The sequence below is a fragment of the Mustela nigripes genome, chromosome 4, assembly GCF_022355385.1.
Source record: "Mustela nigripes isolate SB6536 chromosome 4, MUSNIG.SB6536, whole genome shotgun sequence".
Taxonomy (NCBI): Eukaryota; Metazoa; Chordata; class Mammalia; order Carnivora; family Mustelidae; genus Mustela; species Mustela nigripes.
This window is the reverse complement of record NC_081560.1, coordinates 191262139-191282429: the sequence shown is the minus strand read 5'-3', so window position 1 is coordinate 191282429 and position 20291 is coordinate 191262139. Positions and strand designations below refer to the sequence as shown.

The 20291-nt window shown below is 59.7% G+C and overlaps 1 protein-coding gene across 4 annotated transcripts in view; it reads right to left on the bottom strand.

The window, feature by feature from the left end:
- The window catches only part of INPP5A (inositol polyphosphate-5-phosphatase A), a 157698-nt gene that overhangs the window by 50642 nt on the left and 86765 nt on the right, over nucleotides 1-20291 (bottom strand). For all 4 annotated transcript variants that reach the window (XM_059398882.1, XM_059398883.1, XM_059398881.1 and 1 more), the window contains exons 5-6: nucleotides 9757-9820; nucleotides 1014-1117 (exon numbers count right to left, since the gene is read on the bottom strand). In XM_059398882.1, coding sequence (XP_059254865.1) covers nucleotides 1014-1117; nucleotides 9757-9820 — 168 coding nt within the window. The remainder of the gene's footprint in view (nucleotides 1-1013; nucleotides 1118-9756; nucleotides 9821-20291) is intronic.

The following is a 20291-nucleotide window of genomic DNA, read 5'->3' as shown; positions in this document are numbered from 1 at the left end:
TCGGCGTCTGCAAGGGGACAGCAGCCCCGGAGAGATGGGCAAGGAAGACCGCCAGGATTCACTCCACGGCTTCGGAGCTTTCTAGCCGCATCACAATGTCAGGAGGAGAGGGGACCGTGGGGGCTGGGACAGCCAGGACAGAGGCCAGCCCCCAACACTGCATCCTTGGCTCAGGGACGAGTGACGAGGGATTGCGTCCATCCCTCACGGCAGCGGCCGCAATTCCTTCACCCGGACCATAAACACATTAATACAGCCGTGGCCTTGCTGGAAATCAGCTCCAAGTGTGGGTGGGCGTCTCCGCGGACGGTGGGCAGGCCTCGTGCGGACAGACCTGGCGGGGCAATCCTTGCGCTGAGCCAACCTCCGCTGTGCCGGGGAACCCACCGTCCCGATGCTCCAATCACAGACGCACGCGCCCCCGTGATTTCAGATGATCAAGGACAGGGGAGCAACCCTGGGTCAGCGCGTGAATCACAAGGGCTTAGCAGACCCCAGACCGAGAACACCTGAGTCTGAGATGACCTGTGCCGTGTGATGACCGTATGCAAGTAACAACCCCCACAAAAACGCACTGAAACCCGATGGAAATAAATGAGCACAGCAGGAAACGGTGTCGAGGCCTCACCCAGCCTTCCCAGGGGGGGGGGGGACACCCTGCCCCCCAGCGGCCTGCCCACAGCAGCGTCCCTGGCCAGCCGCACCTGCCCCCTCTCCAGACCCCACAACCAGCTGATCGTGATTGTCCCACCTCACACGGGGAGGGTTCCTTTGCCTGGAAATGATGGTCACAGGACGTGGTGATGCGTGTAAACATGGTGGTTCGCCCCTCGGGAAGACCACCACACGGACCTGCGCAGGCCCGAGAAGCCCCGGGAAGATGGGCTGCGGGAGCGCATCGCCAGCCGGGAATGGGACCCTCCCCGGACCCACGAGGCCTTCGCGCCCACGCTTCCTCACTGAGGCGCGTGCTCTGAGGGCGAGCGGGCTGGGGGCCGGCGGCCAGGACGCACCTCGGGAAAGTAGTCCTGCGGGAACTTCTCTTTCTCCAGCATGGGCGTGCTCTCCAGCGTGTCCGAGTAGATCTCTTTGCCCGTGACCTTTTTATACTTCTTGGCTGGAAAAGAGCAGAGTGGTGACATGAATGACCTCACGGCCACATCCCACCCAGCCCGTGCAGCCCCACAGGGAGCGCAGGGGGCACCCGGGGAGGGGAGGGTCCGCTGCCCCGGGGACGCCGGTGGCTCGTAAATCCGCACTCCACGACCCGGAGCCCGACACGCCGCTTCATTACCCTCTCAGACCTCCGGCCGCAGATTTACAAGGGCTAATTGGCTTCCTCTGTTAAAACCGTGACTATGTTTAGGACAGCTGCAGAATAACCCTTCGCTCACACCGTCATACGAATTTACTTAGGGACATCGATTTCCTCCTCACATGCAGCCGACATCACTCCCGTCCGGGAGGAGTTTTTCTTGAGGCGGAGACGGAGGCAGGACAGCGTGGGGTGCTCCCCGGACTGCGTGCCCGGGCCGACACCCCTGTGGACAGGGCGTGGTCTAGTCCTCTCATACCCAGGCCAGGCCCCTTCTTTCCGCCGATGGGTCACCCCACGCCCACAGTGGGGTCTCCCAAGGGGCCCCCACAGGACGCCATGCCGGGAGTGTGGCGGCAGCGGGCCCAGATGGCTGCCCCTGTGCCGGGGACCAGGTGACGCTCCTGGCCGTTAGGAGGCTGCTGGAGGACAAGGATGAAGCGTGCTGTCCACTTCTGTGGGGTCGTGGTCCCCTGGCCCACACACCTGCAGCTCTCAGAGCACACAGGCCCCACGGACCCACTTGTGGGAGCGGACAGCGGGAATGACATCTGTGTGCAGCATCTGGGGACAAAGCTCTGGCCACTGCGTGTTTGGGGAGAGAGTGAACACCAGGTCCAAGCAGAACACTGGCAGGCAGGGGCTCCAACGGTCAGCTGCACCGGCGCAGGACACAGTGAGACAGATGTTTGGTGAAGGAGGGAACTCAGGACAGAGCAGGGACACAGAGCTGTCCCCAAACGCAGAGCTGCACGCTCACTGGTCTTGTTCCCAAACACGGGACGATCACCGAGGTGACTGCGGCCTGTGGTTCTGTCCCCTCACCAATCACCATGGCCTCCAGAGGCCCGTGAGGGGACACAGGACAAACCCCATTAGCCGGGGGCAGCTGGGCTTGTGTCAGTGAGAAAGTGACCACCACGTGGCCGTGCTCCTGTTCCCGACACCCACCGCCACCGGAAACGCCGCAGAAGCACGTCCAACGCGGGAGGCCCTTCCCGGAGCCGCCCACCCATGTCCGTGTGTGGTGCGTGGACAGCAGTGACCGCCGTTGGCACCCCGGGAGCTGGCAGCGTAAACGTCCACGTGAGGAGGCCGGGGCCACACGGCCCAGCACACGGCAGCTCCGCGGGGCTGTGAACCATGCTCGGGGAGTGCGGGCCGTGCGCCCCGCCCGTGGTGGGATGGTCCTCCCGTGACCTCGGCCCGCCGTGTGGGCTCCTGACCTGCCTCGCCCCTCCTCCCTTCCCCCCCGGGACCTTCCCTCGCTCCCTCCTGGCACCGAGCCCCCAGCAAAGGCCTGGCTCAGCCCCAGCTCTCCTGGGCTCTTCCTCCAGCTCCCGCAGCCATGCCCGCCCTCATGACACAGGCTGCCGGCCGTGGGCGCCCCCGGGACTGACGCCCACGGTCCTCGGCGGGGCACGCAGTCCACAGGGCTCCGTGTCCACCGAGACGGGGAGAGGAGACGGTCGCGGGGAGGCATTTCTGCTTCGGACAAAACCCTCATCGCCTTAAAGAGGCCCGGCTTTGTGAACGAACAGACTGACCTTGCAGAGCAGTTTCGGCAGCACGAACCCCCAGCCCGGCTCGGCAGCGACGTCCGGCAGGAAGCACGCCGCCCCCCCCAAGTCTGTCCCGCGGCGCGGCCGCTTGCTGCTGTCCGCACGGGAGCTCGGTGTCGACGCCGCAACCTGCCGGAACTGGACGGTGATGGCAGCGTCTCAGTGGGCCCAGCAGGGAGAACCTCACGCCGACAAGGTCGCGTCCTCCTGCCCATGACGTCGGACAGCGCGCGGTTGACGCTGATCGTCTTTGATTTCGGCAGAGCTCTGCAGTTCTCCTCGTATTAATCTTGTCCTTATTTTGCTAAGTTTATTTCTAAGTCTTTTATGCGTGTGCTATTGTGAATGGTTTTCTGTTTTTAAGTTCGAATTCCATGTCTTTGTTGCTGGTATAGAAAAGCCACTGGCTCTTGTACGTTAACCCTGTATGGCGCAACCGTGCTTGTCTGTCCGGTTTTCGTCGTGATGAGTCTTTCAAACGTCCGGCATAGCCGTGTCACTGAGGACTAAGCGTTTTCATCCTCGCCCCCCATCAGCACACCCTCTACTTCCTCCTCTTGTCTTCATGCACAGCCAAGACCTCTGCTGCAATACCGAAGGGGAACGGGCAGCGTGCACGCCGTACTGCAGACCGAAGCGCCCAGGCTCTCACCGTGACGTGGGATGTGAGACGTGGGTCTCCCCAGCGGCTCCTTACCGAGGTCTCCCCCCGGTTCGCAGGGACCCGCTGTGGACAGGCGGCAGACTCACAGCCAAGCGCTGTTCTGCGTCTGCTGACGTGGCCGCGCGGCTTCCTTCCTCGGCTGGTTGACGAGATGTGTCACGTTAACTGACTTTGAGACGCGGAGCCGGACTCGCAGACCTGCTCCTCGGTTGTGGCGGTGCACGACTCTCCCGACAGGCTGCTGGACTCAAGCCGCTGACCCTACGTGGAGGGTTTCTACACTTCATGTTCAGGAGAGATACTGGCCTATGGTCCTGTTCTTCTGGACTCTCTGGTTTCGGTATCAGGGAATGTTGGCTCACAGAGTGAGTCGGAATGTTCTCTCTGCTTCTGTTTTCCGGACGACGTTACCGAGAACGGGCATAATTTCTCCCTTTAGTGTTTGGTAGAATTCACAGTGAACCCATCAGACCTCGTGCGTCCTTTTTTAGGAGTTTATTAATTATTGATTCAATTTCCTTAACAGATAAAGGCCTATTCAGATCACCGAGTCCTCCAGGTGTGACTCTGGCCGCCTGCGCCTTCCAAGGAACTGCCTCACTCCACATCATCGAGCTACGGGCACGGACCCGTTCCCCGTAGACCTTCATCGCCCTTCGACGTCACAGCCGGTAGCGACGGCTCCTCCCTCATCTCTACTGCCGGCGATTTGTGTTTTCTTTCTTTTCTTGGTTAGCCTGACTACAAGAACATCAATTTTATTGATCTTTTCAAAGAATCAGCTTTGGGTTTTGCTAATTTTCTCTAGTGAGTTCCTGTTTTCAATTTCATTGATTTATGCTCTAATTTTTATTATTTCTTTTCTTATGATTTGGATTTATTTTGCTCTTCTTCTGGCTTCCTAAGGCAGACACTTCGATTAGCGATTTTAAATCTTACCTCTTTTCGAACACATACATTTGATGCCACAAACATACTTTCACCACATTCCACAAATGCTGATAAGCTCTATTTCATTTTCATTTAGTTCAAAATATTCTCAAAATTTCTGGAGACGTATTCTGACTCGTGCTATTCTGGAAGTGTGTTGTTTCACATCCAAGTGTTAAAATAAAAAACAAAGAGAGACCAGGCTTTAAAGTTCCCTGAACAAAGCCAGTTTGGTCATAGAAACAAAGCGGAAATTAGCTTATTTTGCAAGACTAATTTAAAGTGGGTCATTCCTTTAGATTTATCTAAAAATCATGATGAACGCTTACACTGTTTCCCAGAGTTGAAACGAGGTAACGCGAACCTATTCCCGTCATTTAAGAGAGTTCTAATACCATAACCAATCGCTGCTATGAATAAAGTCACTGCCTCCACGCGGCACGGGCTGTCTTACACCAAAATACACCCCAGAGCCCCACTCCGTGTTTTGGTTTGAATGCTCGAGTGTGCAAACTGCTTGTTGATGTGTGCACAACAGACTTTTACTCATTATTACTTCAATGATTCACTGGTTTTACTTCTGTTATTTCTGAACTTCGGACACAAGTATTTTGGGGTTTTCTCGCCGTCTCTCTGTTGCCGATTTCGTGTGAAAGTCCGAGGGGTCCGGAGTGTCCTTTGCATGACGTCGGTTCTTCTAAACTTGTTGAGTAGTATTTAGTGGCCCAGAATGTGGTCAACCGTGGTAGCCACTCTGGGGAACGTGAGGAGAATGTGTGTGCTGCTCTCGCTGGGGAGAATATTCTACGAACATCGGCCGGACCCTGCCGACCGACGGTGCTGTTGGGTTGAACTACGTCCTCGGCCATCCCGCCTGCTGGGTCTGCCCGTCTTTGGCAGAGGAGCCCTGAGGTCTCCACCTGCAACACTGGATTCATCCGTCTCTCCCGGAAGCTGTCGGTCTTCCCCCGTGGGTTGGGATGCTCTGCAGTCCAGCGTGTACACGGTAAGACCTGTTCTGTCTTCTCAGAGCTCCGGCCCCTTTACGGTTGCGTAACACACAGCCTTCTCGATCCCCGGGCACTCCTGGCGCTGGGGTCTGCTGTGTCCGGAAGGGCCGCCGCTCCTCTGGCGTCTGACTCGTGTCCGTGCGGTCCCGCACCCTCCATCCCCTGACCTTTTGTCTTCGGGTCTGAGGATCCTACACGGGCTGCCGGCAGACGACGCGTGGTGGGGTCTTACCGTTGGAACCGCTCGGACCGTTTCCGTCTCGTAGCCGGTGTACTTGCTGCGCTGGCGCCTGCGGGGAGCCCCGCGGGGGCGACACTGAGAAGCTCCTCGTGGGCACCGTCTCTCCTGCTGCTGTTGTCACCCCCTTTCTCCGTAGACCGCCGGGTCTCATGGAGCATCTCGTGGGACCCCGCCGGCTCTGCTCTGTCGTTAACATGCCGGCTGTGCTCCGTGTGAACAATCCTCAGTGGTTGCCGGAGTCTGCGATATACGCTTACCGCCCGTCCTGGTCCCCGCTCACGCCGCGCCGCACCCCTGCACGGAGTGCGGGTCCCGGAGCCTCCCTCCCGCCTGCCCCACACCACGCTCACTCGTCTCACTGACCCACAAGCTACGGTCACCCCGCGGCGTTGCTAGGGACGCTCCGAACAGAAGGTACATCCGGTGAAGGACAAGAAACAAAATGCTCCACCTTCACTCATTCCTTCCTTTACACTTTTCTTTCCTTCTTTCTTTCTTTCTTTTTAAGATTTTATTTATTTATTTGACAGAGAGAGACCACAAGCAGGCAGAGAGGCAGGCAGAGAGAGAGAGAGGAGGAAGCAGGCTCCCCGCCGAGCAGAGAGCCCGATGCGGGGCTGCATCCCACGACCCTGAGACCACGACCTGAGCCGACGGCAGAGGCTCAGCCCACTGAGCCCCCCCCGGCGCCCCCACTCTTTCTTTCTTAACATAGATGTACGCATCTGACCTGATCATTTTCCTTTTGTCAAATAACTTTCAACCTTTTCTGCATGACGGGTCTGCCGGAAACAAGTTCCTGCAGCTTTTGTTGGAGGAAGTGTTCTTTTCTCGCTCACTTCTGAAGGGGAACTTTGCTGCGTACAGAATTCTAAGTATCTTCTTCTACCAACGGAAATACTTCAACCCCTTTCTTTACCTCCACGGTTTCTGAAGAAAAGTTCAATGTTTTCTCACCCTTGTTGCTTTCTAGGTCACCTCCCCACTCCCAGCCCTGTTCTCTCGAGGTCTCTCTCCGTCTTGGACTTTGCGCGGCTCGTGTAGACACGCTTAGGTGCAGGGTGTGGCATCTGTCTGCTCAGGGACCGGTAAGCTTTCTGGACCTATGACTCGGGGTCCGTGATGAATTCTGCAAAATTCCGGGCCATGACTGCAAATATGTCTTGTTCCTTTCTCTCTCGGTCGCCCGGCTGCCGTCGCCTCGTGCACACGCCTCGCCTTCTGTGTGTGTCCCGTGGGGCTGGGAAACTTGTTCTGCTTTTGTGTCTTGTTTTTTTCTCTTTACTTTTCAGTTTGGAAAGTCTCAAAGACGCCCTTTTGGCCCCATGGCTGTCTTCAGCCGCGTGCAGGCTGGTGAGCCCATCGGAGGTCAGGGGCATTTCTGTCCACGTTCTGTATTTTGAGATTTCCCTTTTGATTCACAAGCTTCTGTTCGGACTCTGGTTACGCATCTGGTCTCGCGAGCTTCTGCTTCCCCTCTACACCCTCGTCACAGTCGCCGCGGTTCCGAAGACGCCCTGGCGGGCGGCTGCACATCGTGGCCACATCCCACTCGCGCTCCAACACGCACCTGCTCCCTGCACACCGTATCTTCTCCTTCTCAACTTGGCTTATAACCTCTGGTTAAAAGCAAAACACGAGGAATTGGAAAAAAGAATGGAGGTCGACGGGACTTTCCTTCGAGGCTCTGGTGAGGAGCTGGGCTGTGTTCCGGGAGGGACGCCAGGGCCGACGTCTCCGCCCACGTTCTGTTCTGGTCTCCTCTGCTGACTCTGCGCGCCTGTGAGACTTCTTCGGAAGCAGACGGTGGGCTTGGCAGGCTCTGCTGTGACGTCTGCTGTGGGGACAGGCGCTGTGGCTGGGGCAGGACGCTGTCCTATTGTCCCGTGACCCTGCTGTGGTCCTTCCGCCAGCACGAGCCCAGCCTGCAGCCTTCTGGCGCGCTCGCAGCCCTACAGCCCCTCGAGTAGCACAGAAGGCCAGGGGAGGCTGAAGTCACCCCCTGCCTCCCCCAGGCCTGCTGGGCAGCTCTGGTGACACGGCTGTCCTCAAGGGTAGGCCTTTCGGGAAAAACGAACCCTGGCACCCTTCCAAATGGCTCCTTCCCTCTTCCCCACTGGAAGCACGAGGGGGTTTTTCTCGGACCTTCCCCATGACGACATCGCTCCTGCAGCCGGTGCTCACCGAAGTAGGGGGGTGGCCTGGCGGGGAGTGTCTCTCTCAGCCTCTAGCCCTCCACGCCGCCTCCCCCCAGAAGCTCCCACCAGCGCCAGCTTCTGGAGGCTCTCAGGGACCGCCCACCTGTCCCTCCAGTGTGGGGATGCACGAGCCCTGGGGCCTCGCTTCTCTAAGGGATCGGAGAGACTCGGCCCCTCCATTCCCTCAGCACCGTCCACGCTCCAGGCGTCAGACCAGAAATGCACGTCCCTTTCATCCACACCTTTGGGGAGTCCTCAACTTTCTAACTAAGTACTAAATTCAAGCTATGTCTTCTTAAAAAGTTCATTCAAGCTTTTCACAGATGTACGACCATTTCTGCTGTAACTTAAGTCAAAGCACGAGAGTGAGCCTTGGCGAACCAGGGCCACGACGCAAGTGGCGGGCGTTTCCACTCCCCGAGACCTGGTGCCGCTGGGTCCCGCACCTGTGCTGTGGACGGCAGCACCACGTCCGGCATCGGAGCACCACCGAAGCAACACATACGCCGGCCACCAACGTGCTCGTGGCACAGTCACCACCACCGTGTCTGCCCTCATCACCGACATCAGCAACATCACCCTCGTCATCGTCGGGGCCGTGCAGGAGGCTTAGGGAGTCAAATGTACATCTCCTCAGTTTCCGAGAAACCCCGGGCCAGCCGGGTGTGTCAAGACTGATCTGATCTAGTGACACAATGTGCAGGGGAACGGTGACTCTCAGGAAGGGAGAAGTTCAGGGGCCCGGCTACGTGCCAGAGCTCGGAGGAGCGGAACCCCGTTCTGCTTCCAGCTCTGCCTGGGGCACGCGGGGCCTGGAGACCTCGCCTCTGCCCACTCTCGCCCACAGTCCCGCTGCTGGAGAACACAGCCCGGGCACCCAGTGTCTAGTAACATCGCGGGGACAATGGCCTCTGGCCCGTCTCCCGCCAAGTTTGCAAGGCTACCCCAGCAAGTTCCTTGGTGGGAAAGCCACAGGCTTGGGTTCCAAACTGCGCAAAGAGCCCTCAGGGAATAGGGCCAATGCAAAATCATCCTGCTGGCTGGGATCGTGTTCCTAACGTCGATGAAATCACTGCCCAAGCAACTTAGGGACGACTCTGCATCTCCCTTCCAGAAGAGGCGATCGGTCTCCTAAGTGAGCGGAGATAATGAATCTGAGCAACTGACATAATTAGTCGCTCTCCACGGTTATTACAACTTCAGTGACACCTCGGACTAATGGGATCTGCCTCCGGGGCCGAGCTGGAGGCCGAGGACTCACGTGTGGCGTGAAGAGAGGGCGCTGCCCCAACGCCCCAGCAGAGCAGGACGACACGGGGGCTGCTGGACTCTGGGCTGCCGGGCTCCCGTGTGCGGGGACCTGGGGACCAAGGCCGGCTTTAGGAGCCCAGGAGCCCCGCACAGCCCACGTGCCGGCCCGAGAGCGCAGGGTGGTTGTCCCTCCAGTACTGCCGGCTCGTGTAAGAGACGCCGACCGCCCAAGCAGGCTTTCATTTTCTCCATTTGATTCGGACACAAGGCCGTTCCCTCCTCCCTACACGGGTCTGCAGGAGATCCGGCGTCACTGGCCGGCCCTGCCCTGGGAGCAGGAGGGGCGCGGACCGGGGGCTGGGGGTCCAGGGCAGGGTCTGGAGTGTGATCCAGGTTAGGGGAGGGGGTCTGGGGCAGGAGTCAGGGGCAGGGGTCCAGGGCAGGGGTCTGAGGCAGAAATGCCATGTGGATTCCAGGGGACCAGAGCACCAGGTTTGCACAGGAGGCCCCTGGTCAGCGACTGTGCCCCCCACACAGGGACGCTGGGCGGGGGAGCCCAGCCAGGGAATCCCGGAAGAGTCTTACCTTTAAAGTCAAATTGGTAGATGTTTTTTAAGGATTCATGAAGAAAATAAAAGCTTCCTAATGCCTGCAGAGCAAAAAGAGAAACCGCGTAAGAGCAGAACAGCTTGAAGCAGGCTCAAGTACTGACTCAAGCCCTTGTGAACGAGGACAGAGCTGCCTCCCCAGGCCCACCCTCCCCCGGCCGCAGGGATGAGACGTCAGTCACACTCAGCGGCACACACAAGGCCCCTCCCCCGACACGGGCGCCCACTCGAGCGCGGTCTCCTCGGCGGGAGGCTCCCCGGGCCCGCGGGAAGGGCTCTGACCCCAGCGCCGTCCTCACTGTGTGCGGCACCCACCCGGGGCTCCCGGCAGCTACGCCCGCACCGGCCTCCTCGGCCCCCTGTCCTCCCTCCGCGGAACTGCCACCCGCTCCCCGCAGCCACCGGACCAGCGGTCCAGTCCTGTTCTGGACCCCAAACCGCAGAGGCCAGGCCGGGGTGCGGTGACCACCAAAGGAGGCCGCATGGGACACCTGACCTTAAAGCAACCTGTTTCTCTGAAATTCAAACTTGGGGTCTTGTATGTGCCTGTGCACACATATATGGACACGTGTATTCCTCTGTGAGGCTGTGTACCCTGTGTGCGCGAGCATATGTGTGTACAGATGCAGGCCTGTGCCGACATACCCATATGCATGTAACACACATGTGTGTCCACATGGCTGCTCACACCCGTGTGGACGTACATGTGAATGTCCATGTTTCACGTGTGTGCATGCACATTTACACACACACATGTATACACACAGAGTGTGTAACCCTGTACACGTGCACAGACACATACGTGTCCCTGTACCCACGTTTTACTCCTCGGCTGACCCCGGCCACCCAACAAGGTTCCTGGGGAGAGGGGCTGCGGCGGGGGCCGCTCTGCAGACTTGAGTCCCCGACAGGCTGTGCGGCTCCCAGAAGGTGCCAGGGGGTGAACGTGGCAAACCTTCAAGTCCCCTCGCCAGGCGTGATCGCGCCGACACGACATCACGAAGCTTACAAAAGGATCCAGAAAAGAGACTGTAATTCACAGAGCCGGACACCCGTCACCGGCTCTAATGGACACTTAAGTCAAAGTTGAAACTAACTTTCTCCCCGGTTAACCTGCTGGGTCGGTACGTTCGGGCCACGCTTCGGTCACAGGACACAGCGATGTCCGCACAGAAGCGCCCAGGCCCGAAGATGGGAGCCTGGTACTCGCCGGTCCTCTCGGTGCTCGTCTCGTCTGAGAATACGGACTGGTTGCCTGTTTTACTGAAAACAATTAAAATACTTTCTACGCATTTATAAACCTGACTGTCAAGGGCGGTAATTAATTCTCCATCAGTGACAGGCAACCCGGTCGATGCCGTACTTTTGCCAGAAGAGCAAATGCAAGGTGGGGGCCCTGCCCTGCCCGCATGGGGCCAGCCTTGAGGCGTGGCCTGATGTGCAGCGTGCGTGGTGGGGAGCCGGCATCTCCCCGCACAGAGCCGGGCCCCTGGCGCTCTGCAGCACGGGTCGGGGTGGACCAGGAACCGACACCCCAGCTCCTGTGCTCCGTGGAATGTGGCAGACAACGTGTCTCTGAGACTGGCTGTGGCCTGACGCTCGCCGCCGCCATCCACCTGGGCGGGGAAGAGGGAGCCCTCCACAAACAGGCTCCCGTGGAGCAGCCTGCGCAGGGCTGCGGTGGCCGGGGCTGGGGCAGGAGCCAACCGGGAAGCAACACGAGGCAGCTCGTTAGAAAGGCCCCCATCGCTTTTCATTTGCAAACAAATCAGAGGGCCAGTAACTTATCATCCCTGCAATTAGGTTAGCAGCCAAAGTACGCATCGTCAGCCTGGGCCTGCGTCCGGCTTGCTCTTCCAGAAAACTAACGCTCAAGCCAGAGCAACAGCAGTGAGGGGCTCTTGGGGACACGTTCTGCAGACACCACGGAACGCATCTGAGCGTGACGCCGAGGGTAACAGTGCCCTACGTCCTCATCCGTGTTGGTGGCCACCTTCCAACAGCCTCTGGAAAGCCCCAGGGCCAGACCCAAACCCGCCTCTCCTGGGGGGGGGGTGGTCCTGCCTCTCCCAAGGGACGGGGCTGGATATGGGGGTGGGGAGGGCCCGGGAAGCCAGCTGCAGGGTCGGGGGGGGGGGGGGGCCCAGCCTAGTGCTGCTTGGGAGGTCCAACCCGCCCCGGAGGGCAGCTGCACTGCACAGGTGCCACGGGGGCCTCCGGAGTCTCTGCTCCTCCAGGACGGCACACTGTGCTGTCTCTACAGAAAAAGTGTCTGCAACTTGTTAGTTTTTAAAAATAAAAAAAAAAAAGTGGGCACCTGAGTGGCCCAATCGGGAAGCATCTGCCTTCAGCTCAGGTCACGATCCCGGGGTCCTGGGATCGAGTCCCGCATTGGGCTTCCTGCTCGGTGGGGAGCCTGCTTCTCCCTCCGCCCTTCCCCAACTTGTGTGCTCGCTTTCTCTCAAATCAACCAATCCATCAATCAATAAAATATGTTTTAAAAGCAGAAAAAATAAATAGATCTAAGAACAGGAGAAAGAATTTCATGAGATATCGTCAGTAAGTTTATAACAAATTCGAGAAACTTAGTTGTTCTAAGTTAGAACTATCAGACTTGAATGAATGATGGCTGGAGAGTGTGATGAAGCCCCTGGACCTGGGCCCACTCTGTCCCAGCACGGGCAGGCAGCGTGGAGGACACAGTGGGACGCCGCGGCCTCCCCCGTGCGGTGGGGCGCGCGCCGAGCAGGAGAAGCTCCTGGGGGACGGCGGTGCACACACACGCCGTCTGAGCTCCAGGCTGAGACCAGAGAGCGGCTTCGCGTGCGCATCCCGAGACACACACCGGACAGGCAGGCGGCCCCGAGTGCCGCTCTGGATGCCGATCCCTTGTCCAGATCCGCAGCGACCCCTGTGCACGGGGACACACGTAACGAGACGGACTTGTGCTACAACTCCCCACAGCTCACGCACACGGGACACGCACAGGACACGCGGCGCTCACTCGGGGCCCCGGAGCCCGCAGGAGGCGACACTGTGTGCGGCGGCATCCCAGACCCTGACAACCCGATGCTTCGCTATGTGGAGGTGGGTCAGCCTCCCGGATGGCGGCCTGTGCCACAGGGAAACGCCACAGGCACAACAGGCGGGCCTCGCAAGGCTGAGAAAGGAGACTCCTAAAACTTCACAAAAAGCTAACCAAAGCGGCTGAAAACAAAAAAAGGTGGCGTTATTAAGATTATACCAAAACAGGAATAAAACCGTAAATACAAAATTCAGAGCAGGGATCACCTGGGGGATGGGGTGGGGCAGGGGCGCGCAGGCGCTGCGGTGACCTGGGGACTCCGGAGGGTCTGCTGTGCCCTGCAGGCCTGACCCACCGGCCTCGCCCCGCGGGTCTCTCCTCTGCGTCCCGGTGTCAGTGCAGGTGCCGTCAGCCCGCCCGACGACCCTCCCGCCGCTGGCGCCTCACGCACGCTGGGGCCGCACCCCACCCCTGCACCATGGCTGGGCTCAGGCGGCCGCGGTCTCTGCCACTCGGGTGGGAAGCTCCCGGCTGGCGTTCTTGACACCTCGGAGTCCCCAGCTCAGCACCTGGCACACACCAGGCAACCAACAACGCCTGGTCAAAGAGAGGGACACAGCGACGTGCCTGAGGACAGACGGGTCAGCAGTTCAGGACCCAGCACACAGGACTGCCGACTCGGGGCCAGGGGACGAGCCAACACATCGCTTCCGCCACATGGCTGCAAAAATCACGCTTTCTACCAACAAGGGGCACCGGCCTCTTGCGAGCCTGCCCACGCTCCCGGCTTTACAACAATTTAGTAGACGCAGCAAGAAATCAGGGTGAAACCACTGTGACACTCAGTAGATTACAAACAATAATAAATGAAATGAAGCTTTCGTTTAAATCAGCGCAGAGCCTCATTGATCTGTCCCCGTGTAAGGAATTTGCCGGTAGCCCGTCGAATCGGATGACGCAGCCTCACCCGGCAGGCAGCCCGTGGGAAACGCCGTCACATCACGGTCACCAGCACGGCCCTCTCCCAAGGCGGCTCTGTAACCCGCTAAGATGAGAGATCACGTAGGTACAAAGCCCCGACTTTCCCACTTCAGCTCCGGGGGCTAACCGTGAGCTGATGGCACAAGGTCCCCCCGTCTGACCCTCACCACGGCCCTCCCCAAGCGGCGCTGGCTCGAGAGACGCACGGGTAATTCCATTTTGTCTGCTGTCCCACAGCCAGCAGAAGTTAATTAAATTGGTTGTCCATTGTGCTCATCTCCTTACAAAGTTAATGCTATTCTGCTCCTGAATTAAAGAGCATTTCATAAAGCCTGCGCGGTGGGGGCCGGCGTGCTGTGTGTGCACCAGGGACCGGGGTGCTGAGCCCTGTCACAGTCCCTGCTTGTAGTGTCCCCAATTAGGCCATCTCGCGAGGGGCCGGGCGAAACACGCGTCGACCTGATGGGGCGGGCGAGCGCTCCACGCGACCTCCCGTGCGGCTACGACACGCCCCCAGGTTAGGGCGCCTGTTAACGTCTCCTATCACCGCAGTGAGGAGCGACTCACACGTAACGAGACGGCCTTCAGCAACAGCCCGGTGGACGGGCTGCCCGGCGAGGGCGCCGCACGAGGGCACAGAAGCCAGAGTGAGGGTCACGCCAGACCCCCGCAGGCAAGGGACACCTGGCAGCACAGCTGACCCGGGAGGCAAGGTCAGCAGCCGGCACAGCGAGCAGCCGCCACAGGACTCCCGCACCCACTCGAGCACCCAGTCCCTGAGCAGATGGTCTCCGGCACCTTCTCCACGGTCTTGGGCACCTGAAAGGTCCCGAGGAGAAATGGCCTGAAGCACGGGGGCAGTGACAGGGCAGTGACAGATGCTTCACACAAAGGCCAGCTCCTGACCACAGGGGCTCCGTCCACGGGAAGGCCTCACACAGCAGCGTGAGTGTGCGGGCTGCCCAGGACAAGGCCAGGGAGGCAGGGCACACGCCTGACATGGGGTCTCTGGAGAGAAGGGGTCCAGCTCGAAATGGCTGTAAGACCCCCCAGCAGACACCAGCAGATGGCTGGATGCTCGGGCCTGGGGTCCGGACAGAGGTCTGGGAGCAGATGAAAGGCAGAGGGCACGTGACATGGGGTGGTCGATGCCACAGATGCTCAGCTTGCCGAGGAGGGACGAGAGGGGTGGCGAGTGGACCCAGGACCGCTATTAGGGAGGGGCTGGGAACAGATGAAAGAGCCAACACAGAGACGGCCAGAAGCTGGGGTCAGTGAGGACTGAGGACCAGGGGGCAGTCGTGGGGACAGGGAGAGGTCAGTGGGGACAGGATGTGGACAGAGTGGTCAGCGTGGGCACCAGCGGCAGGTGCCGTCTCAGAGGTACGGGGGGAGGAGGCAGCAGCCACAAGGCCAGGTGTGCCGGCGCACGGAGCGCACGGGGACGGACCCCCGCCTCCGCACTCGGAGTTCGGAGGTGATGTGCGTGGCCTCATCTGGACGGGTGACATGGAAGGAGTTCTGGCTCTCGAGGTTCCTCTTCTCACCGGCGGGAGACGGGGGGCCCAGCCCTCAGCCGTGGAGCTGCAATGTCCCGGGGCGAGAGCCGCGGAGAGCGGCTGCAGGGGACGTGGGAGAGCCCGTCACATCCCGCCCGTCCGCCCTCCTGCCCGCACCCGGCGGGCCGCGCAGACGGGACGCGCCGCCCGCTCCGGACCCAGGAAGGGCGCTCCGAGGGCACGCGCTGACCTCCCTTCACTGGCTAATCCTGCCGCCTCTCCCGACGGAACAGCTCGCACACGCTCCTGCCCACGCCGCGCGGGAAGAGCCAGCTGGGTCCTCACGCGGTCTCTTCGGGAAGGACAGTGGATGGGCGGCAACAGAGCTGCACCGTGAGCCCCTGCGACGCCACGAGCACCCCGGGTGCACTTCAGTTCACCTCACCTCCGCACTTCTCTCTCAAAATGAGATTCGTTTGCGATATGGATACATTTCTCGATAATACGTAGTTTGGAAACTGAAAGTTTCAATAACGAGCAAAGAAAAACATCAGTGCTAAAAGAACCAACTTTAATTACAAAATTTATTAGGTCATTTTTTTCATGTCTAAGTGATTAGAAATATAATCAATAAACTTTTATGCCAATTAAGTTACGGGGAGCATTTGCATCATAATCAAACCAGCTCGGACTTTTATCTTTTCTCTTCCAGAAATCATCAGCTTTGCAATTATAATTTCATCCTTACAAGCATTCTGGAGAAATCGGTGATGTGCATTAGGGACAGAGCGTAATTACAGTCAGAGGCACTTTAAGACTCAAACACAAGCTGTTTACAAAATACCTTCTGCCATTAGGGAAGCTTGGGGCATATAAAAGGCTACTAAAAAGACTTAATTGATTTTTAAATTTCAATTATATTGCAAACGCCATCTACTTCTGTTTCAAATCATTTAACGCGGCCCCTATGGCACAGATACGCTGACCAGCTGTGCTCCGCGGAGACCGCGCCGTCCCACCGGGCCGAGGCCTCCAGCCTCACAGGCCTCACACCTTTCCAGCCCTCCACGGCCCTCCACGTCACAGAGCCCTGGGAGCACGGATCCCGCAGAGTCGGGCCGCGCTGGCCGACTGGCGACCCCTCCCTTCCCTGCGCTCCGGGCCCGCCTGGGTCTCCGTCTCCTCAGGCTGCTCTGGGCTCCCTCCTGCGGGCCTGCTGCCTCCTGTGCGGGTCTCACAGCTCCGTATGAATCCACATGCGCACGCACGCGTTCCCAGTGGGCATTTGGGTGGGAGGCAGAACTCAGGGTGGCGGTCACCCTCCCTGGCCTCCAGGGCTGCCGCGTCCGCCGTCGACCTGCCATCAATCTTGCTTCCCCCTCCCCGTCACAGCCTGTACAAGTCCTGTGCGTCTCTGGTGGTGCCCAGGGCTCTCCCGTCTTTCTGGGCCATCAGGGCTCTTGATCTGTGTGTTGAGACCTTTCACACACTGGAAAACTGTCACTTATTATCTCTTCAAAAATGACAGCTTGAAACAAACCAGACTTCTGGTTCATCTCTCGGGTGCGACCTCCGTGCGTCAGGCCTTGCTCTCCGCGTCCAGTCACCGCGCACCATCCGTCCGTCTCCGCTCGTTTTAGTGCTTCTTCCTGGCCCACGTGTGGCTCACAGCTTAGCGTCTAGCTCGCCCTTCCGCACCGTGGGGCTAAGTGTCCAGCTCTCTGCACACGAAGGTCACGAGGGACAAGAGTACCAGTGTCCGTCAGAGAAGCCGCTGGCACACGGGGCTGTCCCATGTCCCTCCCCGGGTTAGGATCGGCTCTCAATGAGTCACCGTGTTTACTCTGTCTCCCTCTGGATCGACATACGTGGCCCTGATGGTCACTCCGTCTTCCGACACTGGGTCCTCTCCTGGCTGAGCAGGTCCTGGGGCCAGGGCGTGGGGCTCCCCACCCCGGCGATGGTCTCTTCCTGGTCTGGGGGCCTCTGTCAGTCCCGGGACTGCTGCATACGTGGCACAGAACGACAATCGTGGATCCCAGGGTGACTCAGAGTAGCCAGGACGGGGATAACAGCTCCATGGTAATGAGCATTCCGAACAGGTGATGCCTCACCTGCTTCCTCTTGCCCCCAAAGCCCTTAGCGCACCACAGGAGGAGAAGACGGCTTCCCAGGGGCCCGGGCTGACGCTAGACAGAAAGGCATAGGCGGGAGGGGTCTGCCAGCCACCAGAGGCTTTCTGCTTCCACGGAAGGGAGGCCGAAGCCTCCGTGTTCAAACACTGTTCAGTGCCCTCCCTGGGTGAGTCTGCTGCCCCTCCCTTGGCCAGGCAGAGGCCTTGACACGCCAAGAGACCTAACTGAGCCCCAGCCACCGTGGGCCCCTATGGCCCCCCCAGTAGAGGTGGGTGAGGGGCCGGACGGAGCACCCCCCACCCTTCACATCGGGGGCGGCCAGCCGGCCACTCACATGTCCCACGGTCTGAAAGATAGAGCTCTTCTCCCTCCCTCTCCTCTGAGGCCAAATCACGGAGCCTCTTACGGGAAAAGCTACCCCCCACTAATGGCCTTGATATAAATTAGGCCTGCGGACAAAGCCCGTGGAGCCGTGACGCCCACCCCAGCCCGTGTGCACGTCCTCCGCTGGTGCTGCTGCCTGGCCAGGGAAAGAGCCGTTCCTTTCCTTACAACAGGAGAGGAGAAACCAGGGTCTCCTCGGGACAGTGAGTCCAATGGCAGGCGTGGTGTCCGGAAGAAGAGGGGCACGCTGGCATGTGTGTCCGCTCTAAGGGGAATCTGCACGAAGAGCCACCCACGGCTGGGGACACGCCTGATGGAACCCTCTAGAAGGCCAGGGAGTCCAGAAAGGACGTGAGTCGTACACAGCTGCCAGGGTGAGGTCCCTCCCCGCACGGCCGTCTTCACGGACCACAGACCCACAGCACTGAGCTGTGCTGGGGGGAAAGACGCCAGCCAGGCGGGCCGGACACAACCCCACAGGCTGGGCCGGCAGGGGACACGGAGGCTCCATGGCCCAGGGCCAGCAGAAGACAGATTAGAGAGGAGCGGGGTTTTCCAGGAAGGATTCGTGAGCCAGGGGAATAGCTGACGGAGGTCCAGAGACCCAGCAGGGGTCAGGGGTCAGGGCCGCAGAGGCGGCAGGCACCATGGGACAGAAACGGGGGCTCAGCACAAGCGCTGGGCTGTGCAGACAGGAGCGGGGGCCCGGCTCTCGGGGACACGGAGGGCAGAGCTTCCTGTGCAGGAAGGAGCCACATGTGGTTCACCACACGCAGGGGGCCACGTTGGGAACCACACCTGACGAGGAGTAGGGCAGGGGTTGGAGCCAGACCCGGGTGAAAGAGGCAACACCGCCGTGCGCAGCAGGCCCACGGAGAGCACAGGGAGGAGACAGCACCAGGCCAAAGACCCCAGATCCTAATCTCCCTGTCCCGACTGTCCCAGTGCTGGAGGCCCACAGCCGTGTGCTGGCCACTCCGGATGCCGGCCACATGGGCCGGGCCGCACGCCTCACGCTGCTGGAGTCCCGGCCCAGCAACATTGCTCTCCTGCAGCCCAGCAGCATCGGAGAGCACAGGCCGCTCGCTGTCCCCCGGCTTCCATGGAAAAGGCCAAGCCAGACCGGCACGGCCATCTGTCCCCCAGAGTCGCCTCCTTCCTACTTCACAGAACAGGGGTCACTAAGGCTCCCTCTCGCTCTCTGTGGAGATGTGCTGGCAGGCCTAGAAGTACAAGGTCAATAAAAAATTCAAGTCCATTCCCCTCTCGTCCACCCGCGAGGGCAGCAGAGGGGCAGCCCCGGGAACTCAGCTCCTGCTCCTGCACTCGCCGGATGCCACCGCCCAGGACCGCGCGCCTCGGGCTCCCCGGCCGCCACCCGGGCGATCGCGGTCAGGTGTGCAGAGCGACCCAGCTGCCCTGGAAAAGGGAGTCGTGCTGGGGACGCTTCGGAGCCCAGCTGTCCTGAAAGGACTAACGGACATCGCCAAGGCCCGGGGAGCACGGAGCTGCTGGAAGAAGGAAAGGGACACGACGCTGCGAAGTCTCGGGGAAGAGGAACGGCGGGGCCCGGCGCAGACCCGCGTTCCAGTCGAGGAGCAGCCCCAGCAGGTTTCCATTCTCCCGAACGTGTCTGAATTGAATCTCCAGTCGCCACGCACAATGAGGCCGTTGTGGACGGCGATCAGGAATTTCATCGTGCCCCACTGAGCGATAAAATCAATCACCTCAGCTTTTATCCTGTCAGCTCCACGGACTCAGCGGTCTGAGGGGGAGAGACCGAACGCGCTGCGACAGGAGCCAGGAGGGCTGCCGGCCACGCGCCCCCCGCGGTCCGGCCACTCACGGGCACGCTCTGCCCGTCCGGCTGGGAGGCTGAGGGGAGCCCCGGAGAGGCCGAAAGGCGAGCTCCCGTGTCACTCCAAGGAAGGGCCTGGCCACGTGTAAGCCCGGGATGTGCCTCTGGAATTTTTCAGGAGTGAAGTGAGGCGTGGCCGGGCCCCCACCTCCTGCTCCCGGTGCACGGCCGCCCTGAAGGGCCCACCGACGCCAGTGCATTAGGAAAACAGAAAAATTTTTGTTTGATGATACCTAGAAATAAGGAAAAATAACAAACACTTACAGAAGTTACACCTGAAAAATGTGCACTCCAACTTCTGCTCAATGTACTTAGCGAAAAGGTCAACGCTCGGAATTTGCTGCATAAATACACGTCGGTCCAGTAGACGCGTCGCCGGAGAGCCGGTGCATGGCAGCGAATGAATGAGCCGCGGGCGCTTCCCAAACCCCATTATTCCCCTCCTCCAGGAGCCCGAGATGCATGTCCCCGCATGCCGCCAGTTCATTACCGAGAAATGCCATCCCTCTTCCGGCCCTCGCTGGGCGGCACGCGGCCCCTCGAGGACCCTTAATGTTTAATTCCCCATCATCCGCTCCGCTGAACAGCTTAATCTCTGCTCGTGTGATCAATACTGTATCAGTGTAAATT